The 24,436-nt window shown below is 37.6% G+C and overlaps 1 protein-coding gene across 1 annotated transcript in view; it reads left to right on the top strand.

The window, feature by feature from the left end:
- Oamb (Octopamine receptor in mushroom bodies) overlaps window positions 1–24,436 on the top strand; it is a 692,882-nt gene that overhangs the window by 644,303 nt on the left and 24,143 nt on the right. Inside the window, exon 6 of the mRNA XM_074172398.1 lies at window positions 3,111–3,355. Within this exon, the coding sequence (XP_074028499.1) occupies window positions 3,111–3,355 (245 nt within the window). The remainder of the gene's footprint in view (window positions 1–3,110; window positions 3,356–24,436) is intronic.

The raw sequence follows: 24,436 nt of genomic DNA, 5'->3' as shown, positions 1-24,436 counted from the left end.
AAATTGAGCGTTCAGCCTGGGGATTGAACCATCGACTCACATATCGGTCGATTGACTGAGTGAACAAAGCATCCACTTCGAACCGCTCGGCTACCGACCACATATTGTTAATTTTTTTTTCAAAATCAGGTATCTCGAATTTTTTTTTTCGCGTATTCGCGGTCGTTTTCATCTTCATTTCTTGCAAGCACCTCGTCCTCGTTTACGAGAGACCTGATTCTTAGATCTGTTGTTTAGCGAAATTAGAAGCTTTTGTTTATTGATTAGAAAATTTCACGATCCTCATCGTTTAGCACTTAATTAGCACCTAATAGTGTTCCCTTAACATTCATTATTTTATTATTATTTTCATTGCGTTGCTAGCATCGCATAGTGTTCCCTTAACATTCATTATTTTATTATTATTTTCATTGCGTTGCTAGCATCGCATACTGCTAGCAACGCAACTTTGAGTATTGAGTTGCGGTGTGAGTTACAGAGCACCTAATTTTTGACTTCGGTACTTAAAAAGCACCTAAAAAATACTTAATTTTGGCATTTTCTAAATGCAATTTCCGTACTTTGCGTTGCTGGCATAACAGAGCTAAAAATCAAAGAATGTGATATATTTCATTATAAAACTGTATTATAGTGTAACTACAATGAGTAGAAAACAATATCTTAAAGGGCAGGCTGAGTACCGAAACTGCAAAGCACATTAAATTTGATAAAATTATAACTTTCTACCAATAGTAGTCTATAATTGATAAAAAATAAAAGAATATATTTATTATACTATGCTTTAGGTTGGCAGATTTTCGACGAAGCTCTCTACAGTATTCTCCAAAATATTCAGGTACTTTTTGGATGTTAATGACTCCTCGTATATCGCGTACTACGCGTACCTCAGTTTGTTGTCCATTTACATGTAGAAAACAATACAACTGATTTTTTTAATCCGGCTTCTTTTATGACGTTAGGATTGTCACTGGACCAATAATGACAATTTTTCTATTGAAACTTCCTTCTCTCGTACAAAATAGTCTTGTTACATCGTTTCGGAGATATTTGAAACTTCTGAAGTGACAAAAATGTCAACATTATTTTTAAAGTGTCACAACTTCACTGTCAAATAGTAATCATGGCCTGTTTACAAAATACCGAATGGGAATACCATTCTGAAGGGACATTTTCACAATTAAATGCTCATAAGTCCTTGATTACTTGACTACTCAGATGTACACATGATATACATAGAAAGAAAGCAAATTTCAACAGCTTTATGAATTTTTAATGATACACAGGGTGTTTGTTCCATTTGAAATTATCAACTTTCAGTTACTTTTTCGAGCAAATGAATAAATTGTATTTATTCATCACCCTGCATTTATTTATTTATTTATTTTATTTATTTATTCACAGGTAACTCCCATTTAATATAAGTTATACAAATATCAGATTGTTAACACTAATCTTATCTAATTTAATCATAATTAATAACACTTTAAACAGTTATAGTAGAGAATTGAAATGAAGCGAGAATAAAAGTAAATGACAGATACTTGCAATTTAAGAATAAGTATATCTTAACTTGTTTCTAAGAATATCCTCGGAAATATGAAAGAGATCGAATTTTGTATTATTCCCGTTTGTGACTATTCTTGATGAAGGAGAATGCATTCTAAAGTTACACCTATGGTAATCTATTGCAAAGGTTAGATTATTCCGTGTTTTTCTAGAGGGAACATGAAGATTTACTTGGGGGCAAGAAGAGTTGAAGAATTAATTCTAAAATTAAGCAATTTATGAAGGAATGTAATATCTATATGACCTCTGCGTAAACTAAGTTTCGGTAAACCAGTTACAGACCGAATTTCTGAAAAAGAGTGATCACTGAGAGGTATAGACAACTTGAAGGCAATATATTTTATAAATTTGTTTTGTACTGTTTCTATATAGTGTACTTATGAATTTCATAAGTTGGTGACCAAACACAGCTACAATATTCTGTAATCGATCTAACCAAAGCGAAATACAATAACTTAATAGAATTAATGTTGGTGAAGTCTTTTGTAGTCCTGCATACAAAGCGAAACATTTTCATTGCTTTGCTAGAGATCTGTTCATACTGCAGGTGTGAAAATCCATTTTGACATCCACCACTATACCAAGATCTCGTATGGATTTCACCGATTCTAATAGTTTGCCTGCTATAGTATACATATTGTTGTAATGAGTAAGTGATCAAGAAAAAAACATACTTTTACATTTAGACACATTCATATCCATATCATTGTCTACACACCATTCAGTAAAAGATGTAATGTCATTCTGAATATGTTCGTAGTCAACTGTGGATACAATGGTTTTGAATATTTTCAAGTCATTAGCAAACATTAATACTTCAGAATGACTAATTTTGGTTTTGATATTGTTGACAAAGATATTAAATAGGAATGGCCCTAAATGGGTTCGTTGTGGAACTCCTGAGCTAACAGAGATTTGTTGAGATATGAATCCTTTGATTTTCACAACTTGTGTTCTGCTACATAGATAATTTGTGAGCTATTTCAATAAATTCCCAAAGAAACCGATTGCCTCCAATTTTGCACAGAGAATCCTGTGATTAACTGTGTCAAATGCTTTGGAAAAGTATTTGTATATCACATCCACTTGCTGTTTTTTCTCCAAAGCATTTAAGATATACTGAGAGTAGAGCAACAAATTAATATTGGTCGATTTGCCCTGGCAAAAACCATGTTGCTCATCGATTATAACCTGATCGATTATAACCTGAAGTAATAAAGATTACGCGCAAGTGTGGGAAACATCAAAGTATCACCTAACCCCAAATCGAATTTTAGTATTCCTTAACTCAAAGATATCATCATTTTCAGAGGTCATGATTTCCGAAGAAAAAAAATTGAAAATAATTCATATTTTGAAAACGGTAACAGATAGGTGTAGAGAAATATCATTGTCGAAAATATTTTAGTTGGGTAGAAAATATCGGAATATACTCTCCACTGAATTTTCAAAGTGATCTGGTGCCTGGCTACATCAGTAACGTCTAATGTGCCAGCCACCGTGAATGACCCTATATTTGGAATCATTAAATTGATTTTTTTCAGGTTCTAGAGGAATAGGCCGATTTGACGAACAACGGTTAACATTGAGAATTCATCGAGGTCGGGGATCTTCAGGAAAAAGAACATATGGTTCTCCTCATAGTAATGGAAGTAATAGCACAACTACAACAGGAAGTGCTAGCGCCAGCCCAAGTCCTTCGACCAGAGGTCGTCACGAGAAAGTGAGGATCAGCGTGAGTCAACCTTCCAACGAAAATCTCACCCCGAATATGTCACACCACCTCGCAGTAAGTAGAACATTATGTTGAGAATCCAGAACCATCCACCCAATTTTCTCTAATCACTTGCGAATGATTTCTAATGAGTTGCATTGAAAGACTGAATCACATATTTTATCAAAAAAAAAGTTGTATACACAACAATCATTTCCCGGAATTGATAGAACAAAGTTAGATTTTCAAACTCAACGAGTAACACAAGGAAAAATGAGTTGCTGAAACTACCACCGCTTATCATAGCCGAAGCCTCTTCTGGGAATCATTTTATGATAATCTGAAAGTCGTTTTAGTTTTATGGTCGTTATAAGACAATCTTATGTAAAACAAAACCAAAACAGAAACAATCAGATTATTTGATCATGTCAACTTTGTGAAACGCCTATCGTAAAAAGTGTTTCATTTTTGATGTGTGAAAAAGTGTTTTATGACTATTGAAAAAAGTTGAGTAAGTAGGCAAAATGATACATAACTCAAACTTTCTAAACGTAAGAAGTTGATCAGATTCATTACTCATAATCTCAAGACCAATTACAAATCAGCAAATTCATAATTTTACAGTCGTTTTCCTATTATTTTCAATCCTAAATAAGCCTAAAAATTCCCAAATTCAAATTATTTTGTGAAACGTCAAACTGTATTCATTTGAATTGATAGTTATTTTTAAAATATGTAGATTCTGATGAAAAACAAGAATGAAACATTAAATCGTGAAGTGAAAAATGGGGTACACCACCAGAAATTTATAAAGTGGCAAAGGAATCAATATTTGTGGAAAGTTCATTACTTGATAAGGAGATAAGATATTGAAATCTGAATAGTTTTATATCACACTAAAATATATGTATACAACTTTTTGTAGTAGTGGAACTATTCGAAATTTAATGGAAAAACAAAAATATAAAGTATTTTTGAAAGACTTTTTATAGACTTCTTCGTGTTATGAAATTTGTTTTGGAGTCTTGAAATGAGTCTTGAAAAATGTAAAGTATTCTACTAGAGAGAAACAGTTGACTTGGGTGTCACACCAACAAGTAGTTCCATTTATGTTTCACTTGCGTTTACGCAGCTATTTTTATCAAGTACTTTTTTGGTTTTTCTCATTTTGTCTTCAATCGAGAACCGCCTGCTCGGTACTAACGATGCCCAATAGGCTGAAACAACTGTCTACCGGTGGCTCTTAAATTGAAATCAATATGGGAGTGATCAAAAAGTACTTATCTATTCATTTTTTGATTTTCATGAGATTATTTTCCAGCAGCATGACTGCATTACCCTTTCTAGATTTCATATCATTTCTAGAAACATGTGGATTCGTTTTCCGATGGCATTTCAGGTTAGCTTCCCAAATTTCTGCTACCGCAGTTGTCGGTTGATTGGTCAAACCACCAACACTGACATAAAAACTTGGCAAGTTGACTTAGTTGTCACACCAATAGGTGGTTTCATTTATGTTTCGCTTGCGTTTACGCAGCTATTTTTATCAAGTATTTTCTTGGTTTTTCTCATTTTGTCTTCAATCGAGGACCGCCTGCCCGGTACTGACGATGCCCAATAGGCTGAACCAGCTGTCTACTGGCGGCTCTTAAATTGAAATCAATATGTGAGTGATCAAAAAATTACTTAGCTATGCATATATATATATATATATATATATATATATATATATATATATATATATATATATTGTCGGTATTGATACTAGTGATTCTTTTAATCAGACAGATCACTTCAAATTCCTGTTAGAAACTCCCTTTTCTCAAATTTCAAATTATATTCCTAGAACGATTTTGTAAAATAAATGTGTTTTGGAGTTCAAACCTCTCCAATTCTGGTAAGAAACACAGATACAGTTTTCTTGAGAGGACCTACTGGTTGAGTGAATTCGTTTTTTTTTTGTTATACATAAATGGAAATCCATTACGTGTCTGTCTTTCGGTTCATGACGCACTCTTGTCAAGTTCTCCCTTTGCATGACTGGCTGATCTGATTTGATGCATACATCTTCGAACCGATCAATAGCTTATTTCTTCTTATTGTTTTTAATGTGATGTAATAGGTTCTAACTATCGGGCATAATTATTTTTAAGGGTCGGGTTTTTACAGTAGAGGGTTATCCTAAACGGTGGATTTTTGGCCCTGTAATTTCATAATTTGGAACAATACTTTTGACAACCTCCTTCACTATTGCTTCTTGGATGTTATCATCTTCAGGAACAAACATAATTATATTATTTTCTCGTTGTTTTCTGTTATTTCAGATATTATTTGCATTGGATTTTGGAACGCCACTGACGAATCATTGACTTTGGCATTCAGTGAATTCATATTATAATTGAGGTTTTTCACAACTTTTTCGTGTTCTTTCTTCATATCATGAATGTTGGATTTCAACTCATCCGCCTTTTTCTCAAATGTGGCCAGTTGTTGTTTTACACTTTTTGTAATTTCATTCGACACATTATCAGTTATTTGCTTCAAGAATAATGGTTCCTTGAATAGTTGTTGCATAACTATTTCAGCACAGTTTCTCACTTCACTGTTCGCGCGTTGTTGGCATGATGAGGAAAATTTTCGAATAGATTTTGGGTTGAAAACACTGTAAACAACGAAGATTGGAACCGCTTCACTTAGACACGTCCTTCTCTCATGAAACTTATACTAATTACAGTATTTGCTCAATATTTGCTATCAATCAAAAACAGGGAAGCTGACAAGTATTAATTACGATCCACGAAAATTAATATAGAATGTGAATTTTATATCAGAGAATAACCCAATCGATTAATTTATTAATGTAATCGATTTATTTGCCACAAGAATCGATGTTGAATATGTATGTATCTCAATTTATCAGTAGATGAATTCACTATAATTTGAAAACATTTATATTTTCATGCTTTTCTGCTTTTTCTTTGATATCAAATTATTATTGAAGTCAAATGCCTATACTGAAAGTAATAGAACTCTCAGTCGAAAATGTATCATCTTTCCTCCCGTGAATTTTTTTCCTGAAAGTCAGAAATTTGCCAAGTTGGGTACAGTTCCCGTCATATTATTCTCGATCTCAGATTGCACTGTAAAACAGTAAAGTGGTTTTATAGAAAGTATTGTAAGTATTGTAAATTTCATTTTGATAATTATGTGATTTCGTTAGAATATAATTTGTTCATTATGTTGATGTTTTTGACGAACTAAGTGACAGAAAAAGCCTATCTTATTCAATTTCAAATGTGTGAAATTAGGGATTCACATTGGATTTGAATCACTGGGGACTGAATCCATTTAGAAAAACGTTCTCAGGAAGTTTATTTCACTTAAATGCAGTTTTCCAGATGAAAAAGGTTTTAAGGAGTTAAGTTCGGGGTGTATTGAGTTGAACCTCAAAATGATGAGCAGCCACAGTCCGACGCGTATTTCTGATATGTACCGCTATTGGTGGAATCAAATGTGTCAAGTCACTTGAACACTTCCCTTGAAACTATCTATAGAAGAGAGACAAATCTCCAACCTTTCTTTGATGCTCTAAGATATCAAGGTTGCACGTGACGTTCGCGTCTCTAATCAGGCAGATGTTTCTTTTCTGGATGGAATCCAGCAACTCCAGGGTACGTTTGGGGGCAGAGCTCCATTCATGAGAACAATACTTCAAAGAAGGTCTGGTCTGAGCTTTATAAAGCATCAAAAGTTGCTGAGGTGTGTACAGTTTTCTGGTCCAGAACAGTTTTTCAAGTTTTTGAGAAGCAGCCTTTGCAATTCCAGCGACATGATTGTGCCAAGCCATATTGGTGTCCATTTTAACCCCCAACAAACTTATCGAAGCAGAAAGCGGAATTATCTGACCTGACATTATTATATCCAGTTCGAAGACATTTATCTGCCTGAGTTTCTGTGGCATTGAATTGAACCTGTTTACTTTCACCCCCATTCGAGATCACTTCTAGATCCTCATAAAATATACAACCTCCTGCTGGCGGTGAAGATGTGCCTCCGTAGCCGATGTCTTGGAGTCCAAATGGAGTGTGCTGTCGTCAGTAAAGCAATATATTGGATTCTTGGTTTTTTCCAATAAGTCGTTGATATACAGTAAAAAGTCGGTTGGAGTCAATATGGAACCCTGGGGAACACCAGCGTTGATGGTGAAAGTATTCGAGAGATATTCATCGACGGCCACTTGCAGGAAACGTTTTTTCAGGAGGCTGAGAGCTACATATAAAAATGATCCGACAAGCCATAACATCGAAGTTTGGCCAGCTAACCATCAAGCGACACACCGTCAAAGGCCTTAGAAATATCAAGCGCAACAGCTCTTGATTCTCCATGTTTCTCGATTGTGTTATTCCAAATATATGTGACATACGAAAGAGGGTCGCCTGTTGACCTTTGTTTACGAAAGCCATATGATTGATCGCTCAAGATGGTTTACGACTTTCTTCTTGATTTTTGATATCACTGATAGCAACTCGACTGGTCTATATACAGGGCTATTCCAATTCGTTTCTGTACATGGGGATCTCGTAAACGATAAGAGAGAGTGTCGGTTAAATTGTGGCAAAGTTGCGTATTTCAAAGACCTATTCAATGATGTGAAAAAATCGAATATAGCTCTTTTGGTTCTGGAGGTATACAGAAAAAAACAAAAAATCCCAAATTATTTTTTTGCCTATATCTTCTGTATCTTTCTATATCTTCTATGTCATCTAACTTGAGCCACCCCATTTTTGAATTTTTAAATACGGACCTGTATTTTTTATTGTAGTTTTCGTATCGTCGACGTTCACTTCATACTGAGAAATTAAATTGAATTTTATATTTCGGAATGTTTCGGTAATATTTGATTTTAATTCTGTGAATCATTCCCTTTTAAATTACGGCCCTGGAAATTGGGCCCTATGTACCGTAAAGTTTTTCGACAGTTTTTTTTTTCATTTTTAGGTACACATTCATATTTTTTTCATATTTTCATTGCTTTGATCGTTTTCCACAAAACCTTTCATGATTATCTGAAACATATCTACATCAAAAATATATTATATGTATTTTTATGAGCAGAAAAAAAACAATAATAACATCCGAAACGAACACTATAATTGTAATGAAAATTTACACAAAGTAATTTATATGCAAAAAAAATTAATGGCGCAATAAATGTTCAAATTGGAGTCCATCCATTTCGAAACATTTTTGAACTCGGTTTTTGGTATTATTTATTGCCCTTAATACACTTATTTGCTGCATTGTTGTGAAATCATTCAAAATCCTCAATCTCTCAATCTGGAGCTTCTACATTTTCTATCTCTCTGCCAGCGTAAATCCTATTTTTCGATGTTCCCTATAAAAAAGAGTCCAAAATAGTAAGACGTGGTGATATTGCAGGCCATTTTATTGACCCATTATTTGTCTCGAAATGGAAGGACTTCATTTAAATTTTCATTACAATTATAGTGTTCGTTTCGGATGTAATTATTGCTTTTTTTGCTCATAAAAACACATGAATATATTTTTGTTGTAGATATGTTTCAGATGATCATGAAAGATTTTCTTAATTGTAGAAAACGCTCACAGCGATGGAAATATGAAAAAATATGAATAGGTACCTAAAAATGAAAAAAAACTTTCGAAAAACTCTACGGTACATTGGGAGACGTGAAAGTTGCTATCATCTTTTTATTCAACTCAGTCAACCAATTTCCAGGGCCGTAATTTAAAAGGGAATAATTCACCCAATTATAACCAAATATTACCGAAATATACTGAAATATAAAATAAAATTAAATTTTTCAGTATAAAGTGAACGTCTACGATCCAAAAACTACAACAAAAAATACAGGTCCATATTTAAAAATTCAAAGATGGGGGTGGCCCAAGTCAAGTCAAATGAAAATGGTGTAATAGCCGAAACCGGTCAACAATAAAGAAATATAGTGGAAAATAAACAAAAATGTGTTTTTATAGTGTATCCCCAGTACTCATGAACATATCATGATAGCTCACGTCAAATGCTGAAAGCGAAATATGGACAGATTTCCAATATGTCTGCGAATAAAGAAGATATAGGCAAATAAACAATTTGGGATTTTTTTGGATTTTCCTGTATGTCATCAGAACCAAAAGAGCTATATTCGATTTTTTCACATCATCGAAAAGGTCTCTAAAATACTCAACTTTGCCACAATTTAACTGCACTGCCACAATTTTCGGCACTGAAATTTTTGCGCTACTGCCGGTAGGCGTGATTTTTAGAGGCGACAGCATGCACGTAATTTTTGTTGAACCAAGGTTTGCTGTTAGACGATCATTTCATTGAAAAAAGAAAGTAAGCATGAATTTTATTTCGAATTCTATTTGCAAATTTGAGAAAAGGTTATAGAAAGATTTTCAAAAGGAACTCGTATGTTCAATATAAACTCTTCAGCGCAAAAATATTCTGTTACCTATTGGAAACCGTTCTCTTTATGAAAAATAATTTAGAAGACTTTGACCCTCTACTAGAGGTTAACAGTTCACAGTGTCCGACATGTGACCACTTCTACAGTTCTGCAAGCAGAACGCGAATAAGAATAGAGTTAATGAAGAAAGCGGCTGTTTGGACTCGATGTTCCAGTAAATTTGACAAGTTTCATAATAGGCCATTGAATCAAACAATCCCTTTTCAAAAATACATTTTTCGTCAAATTTGTTAGTTTTTGCACTGGTTTCATTCCAAGATATAATGAAATAGATTTTACTTGATCTAATGATGAATTCTGTGACGAGAAAAAGTTGATTTATTGTTTCATATATTATACTGTGGATATATTCAAATTGAAAGAGGAATATTTTCAGGAGAGATCAGTTTTCTGGAAAAGGAAAGTTTTAGCTTTCTACTCCTCGATCTTTATACGAAAAATGTGTGAATCTTCCAAAGGAATGAAGAAAGCAAATAATTTAAAATAAAATCTCAACACAGATGTGTAGATTATGCAAATAGGTGACTATCAGACGCAAACTGGAAGAAGAAGTCCCCTTGAAACAACTACTATCATATAAACATCTAATCACATAGAAATAACACTTTTTTCTATTCAATTTGTACTGAATTGTTCTTATCTTGATAAATGAGTCAATATATCAAACAATTTGCCTATTTCATTGATAATATCTTCTCTCAAATTTGTTGCAGTAAGATTCCTGATTTCATGACCAATCAATTTCGGATATACTTATATGCACTACAGCGTCCTGAAGGAATAAAATTGCTTCGTTTTTGGTAGACATCCTGACGACTGAAAATATTTGACATTCAACCGAGGTTCACATAAAATATTCTTGAAGTTCCCAACAACTCCACTGAATTCGTAATATATTCAACATCCACAAATTCGACATCATTCTGAATTGTAAAATCTATTTCGGGTGATTATTCAAGGAGAAAGAATAGCATTTCATTCCAGATGTTGATACGCGAGACGAATTACAGTGTTAACTTATTGAACTATGAAAAACTTCTCTTTTTGATATTTATATCAACAGGATGGATGAATACTTTATCGATATAAATTGAGCAATTCTATACACGTATTTGAAAAACTGGTCAATTTTTTTATCGGAGAGTTTGTAGCACTATCAATAAAAACTTTGTGAAATTATGAGTGTTATATAGTGTGCTCAGATCAGTTTTAATATAATATTGACATTTTTTATATTAAAAACTATATTGAAACAAATATAATATTGAATGCAATACGGATTTATACAGATGGCTCAAAAACCAAAGAAGGTTCAGGATGTGGAGTGTACTCCAGATCACTAAGCCTAAGGATTAAATGGGGAATGGGAAGAAATACCAGCGTGGTCCAAACAGAACTGGCTGGTATCTCAATCGCCACAAAAGAAATAACCAAGAAAAGAATTTCTGGCAAAAACATAACAATCTGCACTGATAGCAGACAAGCACTATTAGCCTTGAACAGACACCGTGTTACTTCAGGGCTAGCACTAGAGTGCCACCAAGATTTAGCCAAAGCCTCGGTAGATAATAACATTATCCTGAGGTGGGTTAAAGGGCACGAAAGGAGTAAAGGTAATCGCATTGCCGACTCTTTAGCCAAGGAAGCGGCTGGACTAAGAATTTTAGGACCAAGTGGCACCCACGGCCTGATGACATCGACAATTGCGGAACTAGTCAAATGTAACACCCATGCTCAATCTTTAAAGAGATGGGATGAAATCAAAGGATGTAATCTTGCCAGGATCACCTTGGGCGACCCTGGGAAGCTGGCGCCGAAGAAATATCTGGCGATGACCAGGAAAAATCTACGCCTTACAGTAGGATTTCTAACTGGCCACTGTCAGCTAAGGAAACACCTACATAATATGGGGCTAGTGGATACACCTCTATGCAGGATGTGTGAACAGGAAGATGAGACTGTCAGGCATGTCCTGTGCGAGTGCCCGGAGTTATCGTCAATAAGAGAGTGTGTGTTCGGCGAGTCTTGGCCTACACCTGCCGATATAAAGGAGATGTCTCCCAGCGACCTGTCCACCTTCCTGGAAAGGACAGGATGGACGACGACCTAGGAGGACAACTCCTCGGGAGGATGTACAATGGGTCACATGTGGACTAAGTGCGTGGGCTTACACTCACCCTCCCTACTCTACAGATACAGATACAGAATATAATATTGAAGTGAATGCTAACGCGAATAGCATTTATATTCCCTTTAATTCGTACACAGCTTTTTGAATACTTCTTATGGTTATTCGTACGGAATTTGCTATTTAGCAAAATTAACGAAGTCAGAAACTACTAAGGTACAATGTTCATTACAGCTGGTATTCATGTAACTTTCAGTCAGTCGTATGAGATTCTCTGAGAAAAAAAAATCAACTTCAACCGTCCTTTGACTACATTGACTGGAAGGTCTTGGGCCAAACACATAGATGGCAATAGTCTTATTGTATTCACCGCTTTCTCAGTTGGTACTAACCTACAAAAGAAAGCTATTCATATTACATGATATTCTACTCATGAATTTGTGAGTTATTGTGCTAAGAATGCACTTCTTTTGTTATTTCCAAATAAGGACTCCGCTCTATCACAAACAACAATTAAATGTTGGTTTGACGACTTCAAACGTGGTCGTAGAGACACCGATGATTCAGAACGCAGTGGACTTCTAAATGTGGCAGCAACACCAGAAAACATAAAAAACACAAAATCGTTTCGAATGATCGAAAAGTGACGTTGTGTGAGTTAGCTGACATGAGCATTTGACTATGAGAAAGCTCTGTTCAAAGTGGGTGCCACGCGAGCTCACTGTTGACCAAAAACAAGAACGTCTTGATGATTCTGAGCAGTGTTCGGAATTTTTGCGTTGATATGTGACAAGGGATGAAACATGGCTCCATCATTTCACACCAGAATCGATACGATCCGTCATCTGATTGGGGAGCAACTGCTGAACAATCGACTGGAAAGGTTATGTCCTCTGTATTTTGGGATGTGCGTGGTGTAATATCCATCTACTATTTTGATAAGGGAAATAACATCAACAGTGAATATTATGTAGCGTTATTGGATCGTTTGAAGGCCGAAATTGCAAAGAAACGACCGCATATAGCGAAGAAAACAATTTTTTTCATCGAAACAACGCACGGTGTCACAAGACAATCAAAGCAATGTGAAAACTACATGAATTGAATTCCACACCCACTGTATTCGCCAGATTTGGCCCCCAGCGATAACTGGCTGCTCACCAGTGAGAAATTTTGCTCGAATGAAGGGGCAACAGATAAATCGTCCTACAAAAGTGATTAAAGCGGTGCTGGAATGATTGTGTGGCTCTTGATTGAGATTACGTTGATGAATGAAACCAATTTGGAACAAAAGAACGCGTTTTATTTCTCTGTCCCGGAACTTTCCAGCCATGTGTTACGTTTGTGTAAATCTGTTTCAAATCTGTTTCAAATCATACGAACGATAACTTTCAGAAGTAGAGAAAATTGTGCCAGCTAAGGACTAATTAGGTCTTACCTTTTAACGTGTGATTCATAACACGGTTGCAGAATAATCCCAGCTTCAACCAGATAAATTCTCTCGAGAAAAATATCTGGTCGAGGCGGGAATCAAACCAATTCCACATGCTCAATGTATTGTTGTTATCTGTTTTCTTGAGGAAAGTACGAGTTCCACTACGATATGAAATCAAATGAAAAACCATCATTTAATTGCCTTCTTGAAAAAAATTATTTCCTCTCTGAGTGTTGGCAGTCTGGGATCTTGCATCACTCCGAAATATTCAACTTGTCTCCACCTCGTTGTTGTATAAGTTTCGCCACTATATCATAATATTTCAAATCATCTGAAGAAACAATTTGTTCAGGGCAGAATCAACTTCCTACACTGTAGGTTACTGGACTGACATCTATCTGAAAACAACTACTCCCTGGCTAATACCACGAAGGGCGTTGGATTATATTCGACAGTTGTCAGTGCAGGATTCTTCACTGAATGTATTTCTGCATATGCTGTTGGCGATACAACTGCTACAATATATTTTCAATTAATGCAACACACTTGCAGTCGATGATTTCCGATAATTAAAAATCGAATTCCTCCAGAGTATCATTTCTTGAACTAGGCTTAAGCGGACCACAAACAACAGATTTGTCATCGCCTCATCTGAATATGAACGAGGTAACCAACAGCATACACCTACAGTGTAGGGAGTTGAGACTGGCCTGAACAAATTGTTCCTTCAGATGATTTGATTTATAGCCAGTCTTCAAGTATGCCCACTGACTATATGTGAAGTTTTTTTCTCCTTATACGAGTAATTGAACAAATTTCGGATATGCGGTTGGTTACCTCGTTCACAGGCAGATGGGGCGTTGATAAATCTGTTGTTTTTGGTCCTCTTTAGCCTAGTTCGAGAAATGATACTCTGAAGGAATTCGATTTTTAATTATCGGAAATCATTGACTTTACGTTGATGATAGACACTACCTTGCACTGACGAGTGACCATACAGTCCGAAACCGGTTTGCAAGTTTGTTCCAATAATTGTATATAATCTATTGCAGCAGTTGTATCGCAGTATAACTGCAGTGAAGAATCCTTCATCGACACCTGTCGGATATAATCCAACGCCCTTCGTGGTATTAGCCAGGGGAGTAGTTGTTTTCTGATAGGTGACAGTCCATCAACCTTTAGTGTAGGGAGTTGAGACTGACCTGAAGGAATAGTTCCTTCAGATGATTTGAGTTATAGCCAGTCTTCAATTATGCTCACTGACTATATGTGAAATCATAATGATATTTGCCCTAAACTAGAATACGTTGCAATAACATTTTATCTATTATAGTCTAGAAGACGTTACGAGGTTCCGAAACTCCCTTCGCCCGTGCCACGAATGTTCCCTTCATAGGACGATAGCCGGTCGGTTTGACGTTGGTGGCTTGCTTTACTCACTTAAACGACAGCTGTATGAACCGATGGTTCAAACCGCGAGGCCAGACGATCGATTGTCACTTGCTATCGACCAACTCGTGCTAGGAATCAAACATTAAAATATAAGACTTTGTTAGTCTTCAGCTCGTACAAGTTTCGACTTTTGAGATTTGTCATTCGAAAGGGGGTGATAGCTAGTTAATAGAAAAACAGATTTTAACCATTGTTTTAACAGATGAAGGTTGTGTATACAAGTATTCTGAACACGTAGTCTACGTTGTATCTATCCTCATCTTGACGACGCTTGGATGATTGATTGATTGATTCCATTATCGAATGCGCCCGCAATATTCGGGAAAGCAACTTAAAGCGTTTCTTCTTGTTCTTGTGAGAATATTCTGTTCTTGTTCGAGTGATGGTCACGAAGCATTGATATGTTAGCTCGAAACCACTTTGCCTTGAGTCATGTCCGGATCTCCTAAATTTTCCAATGAAACTCACTCTGATCATTCTCTATGTTTTTGGTATGCTCAGTTTAGGGTCAAGATTTTTCTAAGGACTACAAAAAATTTTCAACAACGAAATTCAAATATTTTTGTTCCATACCTGGATATAGTTCAAACGAATCTATGGTCCTTTTGATCTTCTCTATTTATCTTTCTACTCTATGAAATGCACCCGGACGATTCTTCTTCTAGTCTTTTCTTCTGTTTAAGTGCCTTCCAAGCTATTTGTTTTCACACTACTTATTGAAACCTGAGGTCTCTAGCACATATTTGGATTTGTACAAAACCTTCCCATCGTCTCCTAAATGAGTCGTCTCTTCTGGATGTCCTCAGAACTGTCTTGTATTCAATTACGAATACCATACCTGATTTTTGTTCTCTTCCTGGGTCATTACTGTTTGATTTCTTATTGATTGTAAAACAATGTTCGTTTTACGCATAGATGAAGGTTCCTGATAATCAGTCTTTTGACAACTTTAAATATGCAAAACCTTGTATTTCACAACCTTGCTTCAAGACTTCTTCCCACTTTTCCAGAAGTTTGATTGAACAGAATCGTGATTTGATACCCTTTGATTCCGAAGTTTTCATACCCATTTTGGTAACACTTTTTGAAGAAATGTTTACAGTTTAAAAACCCGTAACACTTTTTTTATCACAAAACCATACTGTCACAGTTTCGAAAATGAACTGATTCAGATTAGGTGAGAGACGGGGAATCACACGCAGCGGGCAATAGTACGCATGACTCTGTATGACCAAGCGATCGTAGAATGTCGGTGCTATTGGAATAGACTCGTGGCATTCACGTATTTCAACATGTCGCCAGGACGGTACCTGGGGATGTCGAGTAAAGATGACACCCGGCTGGGCGTGAAGTCTCGAGACACCATCAAATCCCAGGCCGCCTGCCGCACCGAGACCAGAGCTGGTGGGTGCTAGTCCTCCAGATGATCTATCTGTCGAGCCTCCTTCAAAAAGGAAACTCGGCTCCAGCATTTCAGGTTCACGTAGCTCCTTTTCCATCACCATACGATCAAAACCAATAGTTCGGCTGGATTATTAGATTCCCTGTTTTTAACTAAGCTAATTGCGCCTTGGGGGTACAACTACCTAAAATCCCTATCTCCGAAGATGAGAACGGCCTCCGACAGTGCAATGAAGCAACTCACGTGAGTTACTCCGTAGTTGTACTGGGTCGGCGTACCTCAAGATGTATTCAGGCCTGGGTAGGTGGAATACGTTGAAGGAGGCCGGCTAGTTGGTCCCTCGATGACGAAGCGTTGGAATCAATTCGTTTATTGTAAAAGTCCTGAAAAGGACAGGTTTGAACTGAAAAGTTCAGTTTTTATTATTATCTGCAGCTCCTGGTATACGTTGTATTCCTTAGTATAGTCCTGAAAAGGACGACTCACAGAACTACGTCGTTCTTTTATGGTATCCCTCAGCGTCCTCGAAATTCTTGCGGGCTTTTCGATCGTGATTTCTGCACAACACCCACTGGCCTGGTGCGAACGTGACAGTTACCTTATCCAGGTACCTTATCCCTGTCAGGAAATCGCTTGCTGCGATATGCGCGAGAACTCTGCTGGGCTTCCACTATGCGTTGGACACGGTTCTCGTTTAGAGGCCTTCGCCTCTTTTGTAGAGAAGTGTCCCAATCGCCAGGCCGAGGTAATTCGTAACCCAGCAAGAGTTGGCAAGGGGTGACGTTAGACGCAGCACTGGTTCAAGTTCGCAAGTTTAAGATGATTTCTGGGAGGCATCGCTTCCAGTGCGACTCGTCTCTGCCTATCAAGGCAGCTCGCAGCATCTTTTTCAACTCTTGAACTCGCCTTTCCACAGGGTTTGCCTGCTGGTGGTATCCCGGGCTAGTTCGTATGAAAATTTCGTTCTTTTGGCAAAACTGCTCCCAGTTTCTGCCTAGGAATATCGCAGCACTGTCTGTTATAACCACCTCCGGAAATCCCCATATTTCTTGTGCAAGAAACTCTACCACTGTAGCAGACTGGACGGACTCCGCCGTGCGGACTTCCACCCACTTGCTGAAACAATCAGTAGCCATCATTACGTATCTGTTACCCTCTTCGGTAGGTTTATAAGGGCCAAGTACATCAACCGACACCATCTGCCAGGGACGGTCTGGCTCGTTCGGCCGTAAAGGGGCGGCTTCCTGAGGAGGGCTTCGCTTAGTTGTCGCACAAGTCAGGCACGTAATAACATATGCTGAGCCCTGCTTCCGCATATTGGATCAGTAGAAATGTCTACTGATCTGGTTCTGTGTTTCTTCGATCCCAGCCTGGTCATGGTAGCGCTTGATTAATTTATCCCAAGAGCGCCTTGGGACTAGCAATCTCTTGGCATCTTGGTTAAGTCCTATGTAATATAGTAAGTCGTTTTCCATCCGGATATCGTGTGTGATCCTCTGCTCATATTCTGTTGGATCGGGGTTCGCTCGAGCCCTCTCGATCCGGATCCTAAACCGCCTCACACTATCACTCGTACGTTGTAGCTCAGCGACCTCCTCGAACCAAGTCTGCATTTGGTTCAACAACTCGGGGTCACTGGCCACCACACAAACCAAGTCACACACATTGAATAACTCGCCCAGCTCGTCCGTGAGCTGGAGCAAGATTTCATCCTCAACTTCATTGTGTGCCTCTGGCAGTTTATGGGGAAAGAACATTCTTTCTACGTCTGTCTCGAGGTCCATGTTGGTTTGGGTCTGGGTTGGATTTTGGGATAAAAAGTCAGGTAGCTGATTCCTTTTGCCTGGAATATGCTCTACCTTGAAGTCATACTCCTGTAGGAGCAAGGACCAACGCATCAGCTTGGCTTTTTCATCCTTCATCTTATCCAGCCATAATAAAGCCGAATTATCTGTGAAAAGGTTAAAACTTCCGTCTTGGAGATAATGCTTATATTTTTTTATCGCCCACTCCACCGCGAGACATAACGTCTCGTTAATGTGATACTTCCTTTCGGTGGCGTTTAACTTGGCGCTACTATAGGCAATTATTCTCCTAGTGTACCCTTGGGGGTCCACCTGAAAAAGCACTGCGCCTATGCCAATATGACTGGCGTCAGTTTGGAGGCCATACGAGAGATTGGAGTCAGGTCGCGCAAGCTCGAACGGCTTTGAGACAGCTTCTTTTATAGTCTGGAAACTCTCCTGCGCTTCTTTGCTCCATGAAAACTTTCTCTTTTTATCAATGAGGTCAGTTAGTGATGCGGCCATCTCGGCAAAATTTGGGATGTACTCCCTAAGCCATCCCGCGGTGACCAGGAAGGCGCCCACTTGCTTAATATTCGTGGGAGCCGGGAATTCCTGCACATTCAGCACGTGTTGCTCCTGAGGTCTATTACAAACCTTGGAAACCACCCGGCCAAGGTAATTAAGGGTGCTGGACCCAAACTGGCATTTGGATGGAGACAGCCAGAGCCCATGAATCCGGAGTCGCTCTAGGATTAGCTGCAAATGGCCACAGTGCTCCTGCAAGTCGTGCGAGTACACATGATGTCGTCCAAGTAGACCTTGCAAAACTTGTCCACAAAGCCTACCAGGACTTCGGACATTAGCTTTTGAAACGCGGCAGGCCCGTTCTTGAGCCCAAAGCTGAGAACCTTAAGCTCGTACTCCGGTCCTCCAAATGCGGTGTACTTCCTAGATTCTTTGTCTAACGGGGCGTGCCAACGTCGTAAAAATAGATGCCCTACCCATTTCGCGCACTGTCTCTTGAATGGGAGGTAGATAGGGGCCTCAGTTATGATTAACTTATCTATCTGCCTATAGTCTACATAAAACTGGAGTTTCACCCCTTTTTTGGGGACCAATACCACAGGCGAGCAATAAGGAGAAGTGCTTCGGGCAATCATTCCTGCCTCTGAAAATTTCGAGATTTCATCGTGAACAATTGCCTTCCGCACTTCCGACATCTTCCCATAACGGGATTGACGGAATGGTCTTTCCTCTTTCACTCTTATTTTGTGGAATATCGCTCTGGTCTGAGGCTGACGGATCGTCTCCTCGAAGACATCAGGGAACTGCTCCAGTATCGGTAGGAGCTCATCTTTGTTTTCAGGGGAAAATTGGGAGTCTTCCAGCTCCAGCGGGATACCTTCTTTGGGAAAACCCTGCGTGCTGGGTTTGTCTCGAAATAAATACACAGCCTTGGGGCTTGCCCGAAATAAATCGACCCTCTACCCACGTCTATGGTGGCTTCGGTTTTTTTTAGGAAGGGAAGACCCAATATTACTTGTTCTTGTAATTGGGTAAATACAGTGAATTTGATCTGGAACTCTCGCTCTTCGATTTCCACCGCCAGTGTGATTTGGCCTAAGCTCTGCCTTATATTACTTTCACATCCCCTAAACACAGTAGCTGGGTTCGGGAGCCTAGTTAAATCGTGGTTAGCTATTACACTGGCTTGGATAAAATTGCTTGAGGCTCCAGTATCGATGAGGGCAGACAGAATCATTTTATTTATGGTACAGGGAATTCTAGGGAGATTTCTCCCTATCAGCGGCCGTTCTTCGGCCAGCGACATATAACACTCCAAATCGGGAAAATTTGGGACGTCTTTGCAGTTGTTCTCAATTTTTGGGGCCTCCGGCTCTCCACATTGTTGTGGCGTTCACGACGATCAATGTTCGCTGCCTGTCGAGGTGCCGGCCTGCCGTGATCGGCCCTCTATGGGGGACGATAAATTTCTGCAGAGGTAGTTGTCCTGTTATTATTCCATCCGCTTTGGTTGCGGGCTACATTATTCGAGGTTGGTCCTGTCTGAGTACGATCAGCTTGAGGATTGATACCTCTGTACGTTTGCTTTGACAGTCTCAAATCTTCCTCGATATTGCTGGCGTCTTGAATCAGAGTTTCGATGTTTACTAACGGCTTGCCTCTTAAAAAGCAACGCAGTTCTGGCGAGAGCAATTGGGCTATAACTTGGAGGACCTCTCTTTCTGGTACACCAGGAAATAACCTCTTCGCTAATCCAAATTTTTTAATAATGAACACATCAACCTTTGTGTTCCGATTCTGGCTCTCTCCATAAAATTTTGCCGTGAGTTTGGCAATCAACTCCGGGCTAGCATATTTCTGCTTAAGCCTCGCCACCATCATGGACCATGATATCTGGGTCTGCGAGTATATCGCTGCCCATTTGGATGCATCCCCAGTGAGCTGGGCAAATAATATTTGCACCCAGTCCCCTTCTGAAATGTCACTTTTTACTAACTCCGCCGAAAGTCTAGAAATAAAAATTTCCGGATCTTCGTTTTCATTCCCTGAAAACGTTGGAAGCCTGAATCTTTCAAAACGGCTATTATTTGGTTTCTGTGCTTGACTAATTACTTTGTACACTATAGCCGACAGTCGGTCGATGGAATCAAATGCCGTATATATTTCGTGGCAATATCGACCAAAAATTTACGGAAAAACTGCACGACCTGAGCCAATCGATATGGCGACACCCTCAGCAATAAACATTTTCATTGGTTCATGTGCCGGAGCGACCAGGGCGAGCGTCGTCATTCGCATCTTCTCGACCTTCTGTGAAAAGCTTGTAAATATTTTTCACACAAAATTCGATGCAAAATTTTAAATCAATTTTTTTTTTGATAGCGGAAAATCACTGAGCACTCAAAACACATTCAACTTTAATGCCTCTCAGCAACAAACTGAGCATGCCAAACAGCTAAAACTGTAAACATATGTTCGAGACGAGTGTACCAATATTAAACAATGAAAAAGTGCAAATCGAATGTAAATAGCCCGCAAAATTTGAAAACTCACCTCATTTTTTGAACAGACATCGTATCTGCGATATTGTTAATATGGAATGTAGTTTCCAATATGAAATATTTATACCTTTAAGTCAGCAATCGATGCTCAGGAAATGTCAGACAGCACTACCTTCTCTCGTTTCTAAATTCTGTAAATCCGTCTGCTTTTCAATTAGGTATTAAATTTTGCCAATACAGCCTTAATACTTGCGAGTTCCGCCATAGATTATCTCTATCGAGGACACGAAGCAAATAGCTACTCGAATTTTGTGAAACGGAAATGAACGGTCTTCCTTAATCGGAGAAAACGTGTTATTTGGGTCCCGAAATAACCTTAATTGCTTTCATACTGGGTGAGTGCCTATGATTTGTTGAAGCTTTTGATTCTTGTGACAACTTCGATCTAGTGAAAGTTGTTATATCTTGAAGATACTGACAAAGCCAGAAAGAATAGAATTTTTTCTGTATCTGGTACTGAGTGTTTCAGGAGCAAAGACTGCTTATGAGAATGATTTCAAGTTGGACGTTAAGACCTGAGGAAAATGTTACATTGTTATATGAAATATAATAATAATAATTATCCTTTATTTAATCATTTGAATGCACAAAGGTTACATAAATGATTACAAACGTCAATATTTCAGTTACATCGTTACATTGAACAAGGACATGTCAACAATTACAAATTAACGTATACGTATTAACGTATTAACGTATTTATATATAAAAAACATCAATTATATAGTTTAAAAAGAAATAATATATTATCATAAAAAGAAATTGTCTATGCAATAACAACACTAACGAAGTAGGATCTTTTTCAGCCTTGATTTGAAAATATGGTCAGTGGGGGATGATTTCATATGATCATCAAGAATATTATAGACCTCACAACCGATATAATAAAAAAATCTTTGGTACAGAGATGTGCGATGAAAATCAGGCTGCAAAAGATTTCTATCACGGGTGTTATAGCAGTGATTGTTATCTAAACTTATTTTTATTCTTATAGATATATGTGCAAGCTTCCAGTATATATAAACTGTAAACTATTAACATACCAAGAGTTATAAAGTATTGATGACAACTATTTCTCAAATCAATACTTTCCATAATTTGAACTGCGTATTTTTTAAGAATGAAAATCCGATTCATACCGGCACTGTTTCCCCAATTCAGTATACCATACATCATGTGGGAGTGGAAATGTTCAAAGTACAGCGTAAGCAATACATTTTTGCTGCAGTGGTCTTTTATATACTTCAGCTGTAGCAACTACTTCTCAGCTCATTGACAATAGTTCAGTATGGCTTGCCGATTGCAGATGTTTGTCGAAAATTACTTCAAAAAGTTTCACCTCATTACTTCAAGTTTTACGGTATTTTCGAATAACACAGGTGATCTTTGCTTGGAGCGCCCAAAAAAGTCTGTGACTGTTTTGTTGTGATTCGGTAACAGACATTTTTTTTCAGACCACCGAATGAAATCTTCACAAATCCTCTCAGTTTTACTCAGTAGCATGTCCATGCTTTTTTAAAAATTAGTAAATTTGTATCGTCTGCATAACACACTATTTTTATATCTTGGTTTCTTTCCATTGGACTGATTATATCATTTACAAATATATTAAACTATAAAGGTCCCAATACAGATCCTTGATGTACACCTAGATTCATTCAGTCTAACAACTTGACTTCTACCATTAAAATATGGTTCAAATAATTTTAGCAGTATTCCCCTAACTCCATATGATTCTAACTTATTACATAAAAGCCTATGATTGACTGAGACGAAAGCTCTTGAAAAGTCAAAGACCAGGAGCTTATTTTCTCTTTTCAAGATTGTTTACAAGTCATTTTTAAAAGTCACACAGAGCAGATTCTTTTCTCATATTTTTACAGAATCCATGTTGATTTCTGGATAACAGTCTCTGACTCCACAAGAATGATGAGTGGAGTCAGAGACTCCACTCATCATTGTGATGCCCATTTCAATGAGTTTAGGGAGACTTAACAATAAACTGATGGCTCTATAATTGGAAAAATCATCAGAATCACCTCTTTTGTTTAATGGCAGAACCACAGCCAACTTCCAACATTCTGGAAAAATTTCTTCAGAATAACAAAGACTGATGAGAAAAGCCCATGGTTCACATAAACCTGCATACGATTTTTTTGGTGGGTTATTTGATATTACATCAAATCCACTTTTGTTTGAAGATTTCAAAATACCAATCAATATTGTAACATCTGCAGGTGCATGTAACTGGCATTCATAAAAATGACTTTTTTGACACAGGCATCTTTAGATAATACAGATCATGCTGATTTACCAGAAATTGTTTTCTAGTGAAATGGATGTTAAACTACTCAGCCATTTCCGGGGCAGTCATCTCTAACGTCACTTCGACTTTTATCTATTTTTTTTAAATTTTTCGATTCTTTTCCTCTATCGATTCGAACGAAACATGATTCATATTTCATAATTTTGATGAATACGAGACTTTAATGTCATATCTTGCTCAGAAAATACCCGCATTGGCCTGTTACCAGAGCAAACAACTCCAGAAATTCGTCATTGTTGTTGCAAAGGACATCTATTTTTTTCATTTCATTGTTAAACTGATTTGGATTATCAATGAATGTACGTTAATATGCCGGTAATCGACTGAACGTATTTCTCTTCGTTCTTTTTATTCACGTATTCTTTTTTTTTAGCAGATTTGTATTCAATGTATGTAGCCGTCACTACGTGGTATAAAATCATAATGTATTCCATTAGCTGCATATACGTTTGAAATATTTTTATGCAGTTTACCACCAACAGTGTGACTGTTTGATGTGAACTGTTAGATGTAGTTATCGAGCAAATAATAACGCTTCTTCAGTTAATTTCTTAAATTTTATATTCTTTATTTTCAGTAGATGTGTCAATAACATTAACTTTAACCAAATTCACAACGAAACATCACAACGTTGATTGATTTATCTCAATAATCGTATAAAGAATCTGAATTCATCATTCAGTATCATTCAAATTCCTTTCATTCACAGACTTCGTGGCATTTTTAATAAATAGCGGATTTATCATAACACAACACTCTCGAATGGTATTTTCTGAATGTTCTTTGTTTGCAAATGATCTGTGCCTATAGATTTTTTGTTTCAGATAACCCTATAAAAAAAGTCCATCGGAGATGAGTCTGGTGATCTTTGTGGCCAATAATCTTCTCAATCTGGTCCTATCACTTTGTCGCTAAACATCTGGCTGAAACACTGTTCACTCCTACCGTTTGGTGGATCGATGACCCGTCTAGCTAATACCACAAATTCCGCCTAACACTTTGAAGCAGAGTATTCAAAACTTCGGAGC

The sequence above is a fragment of the Leptinotarsa decemlineata genome, unplaced genomic scaffold (assembly GCF_025532065.1).
Source record: "Leptinotarsa decemlineata unplaced genomic scaffold, Ldec_3_MD MMD2_tig00000090_RagTag_RagTag, whole genome shotgun sequence".
NCBI lineage: Eukaryota > Metazoa > Arthropoda > Insecta > Coleoptera > Chrysomelidae > Leptinotarsa > Leptinotarsa decemlineata.
Note: the sequence above shows the minus strand (reverse complement) of the source record. Positions and strands in the feature narration are given on the sequence as shown.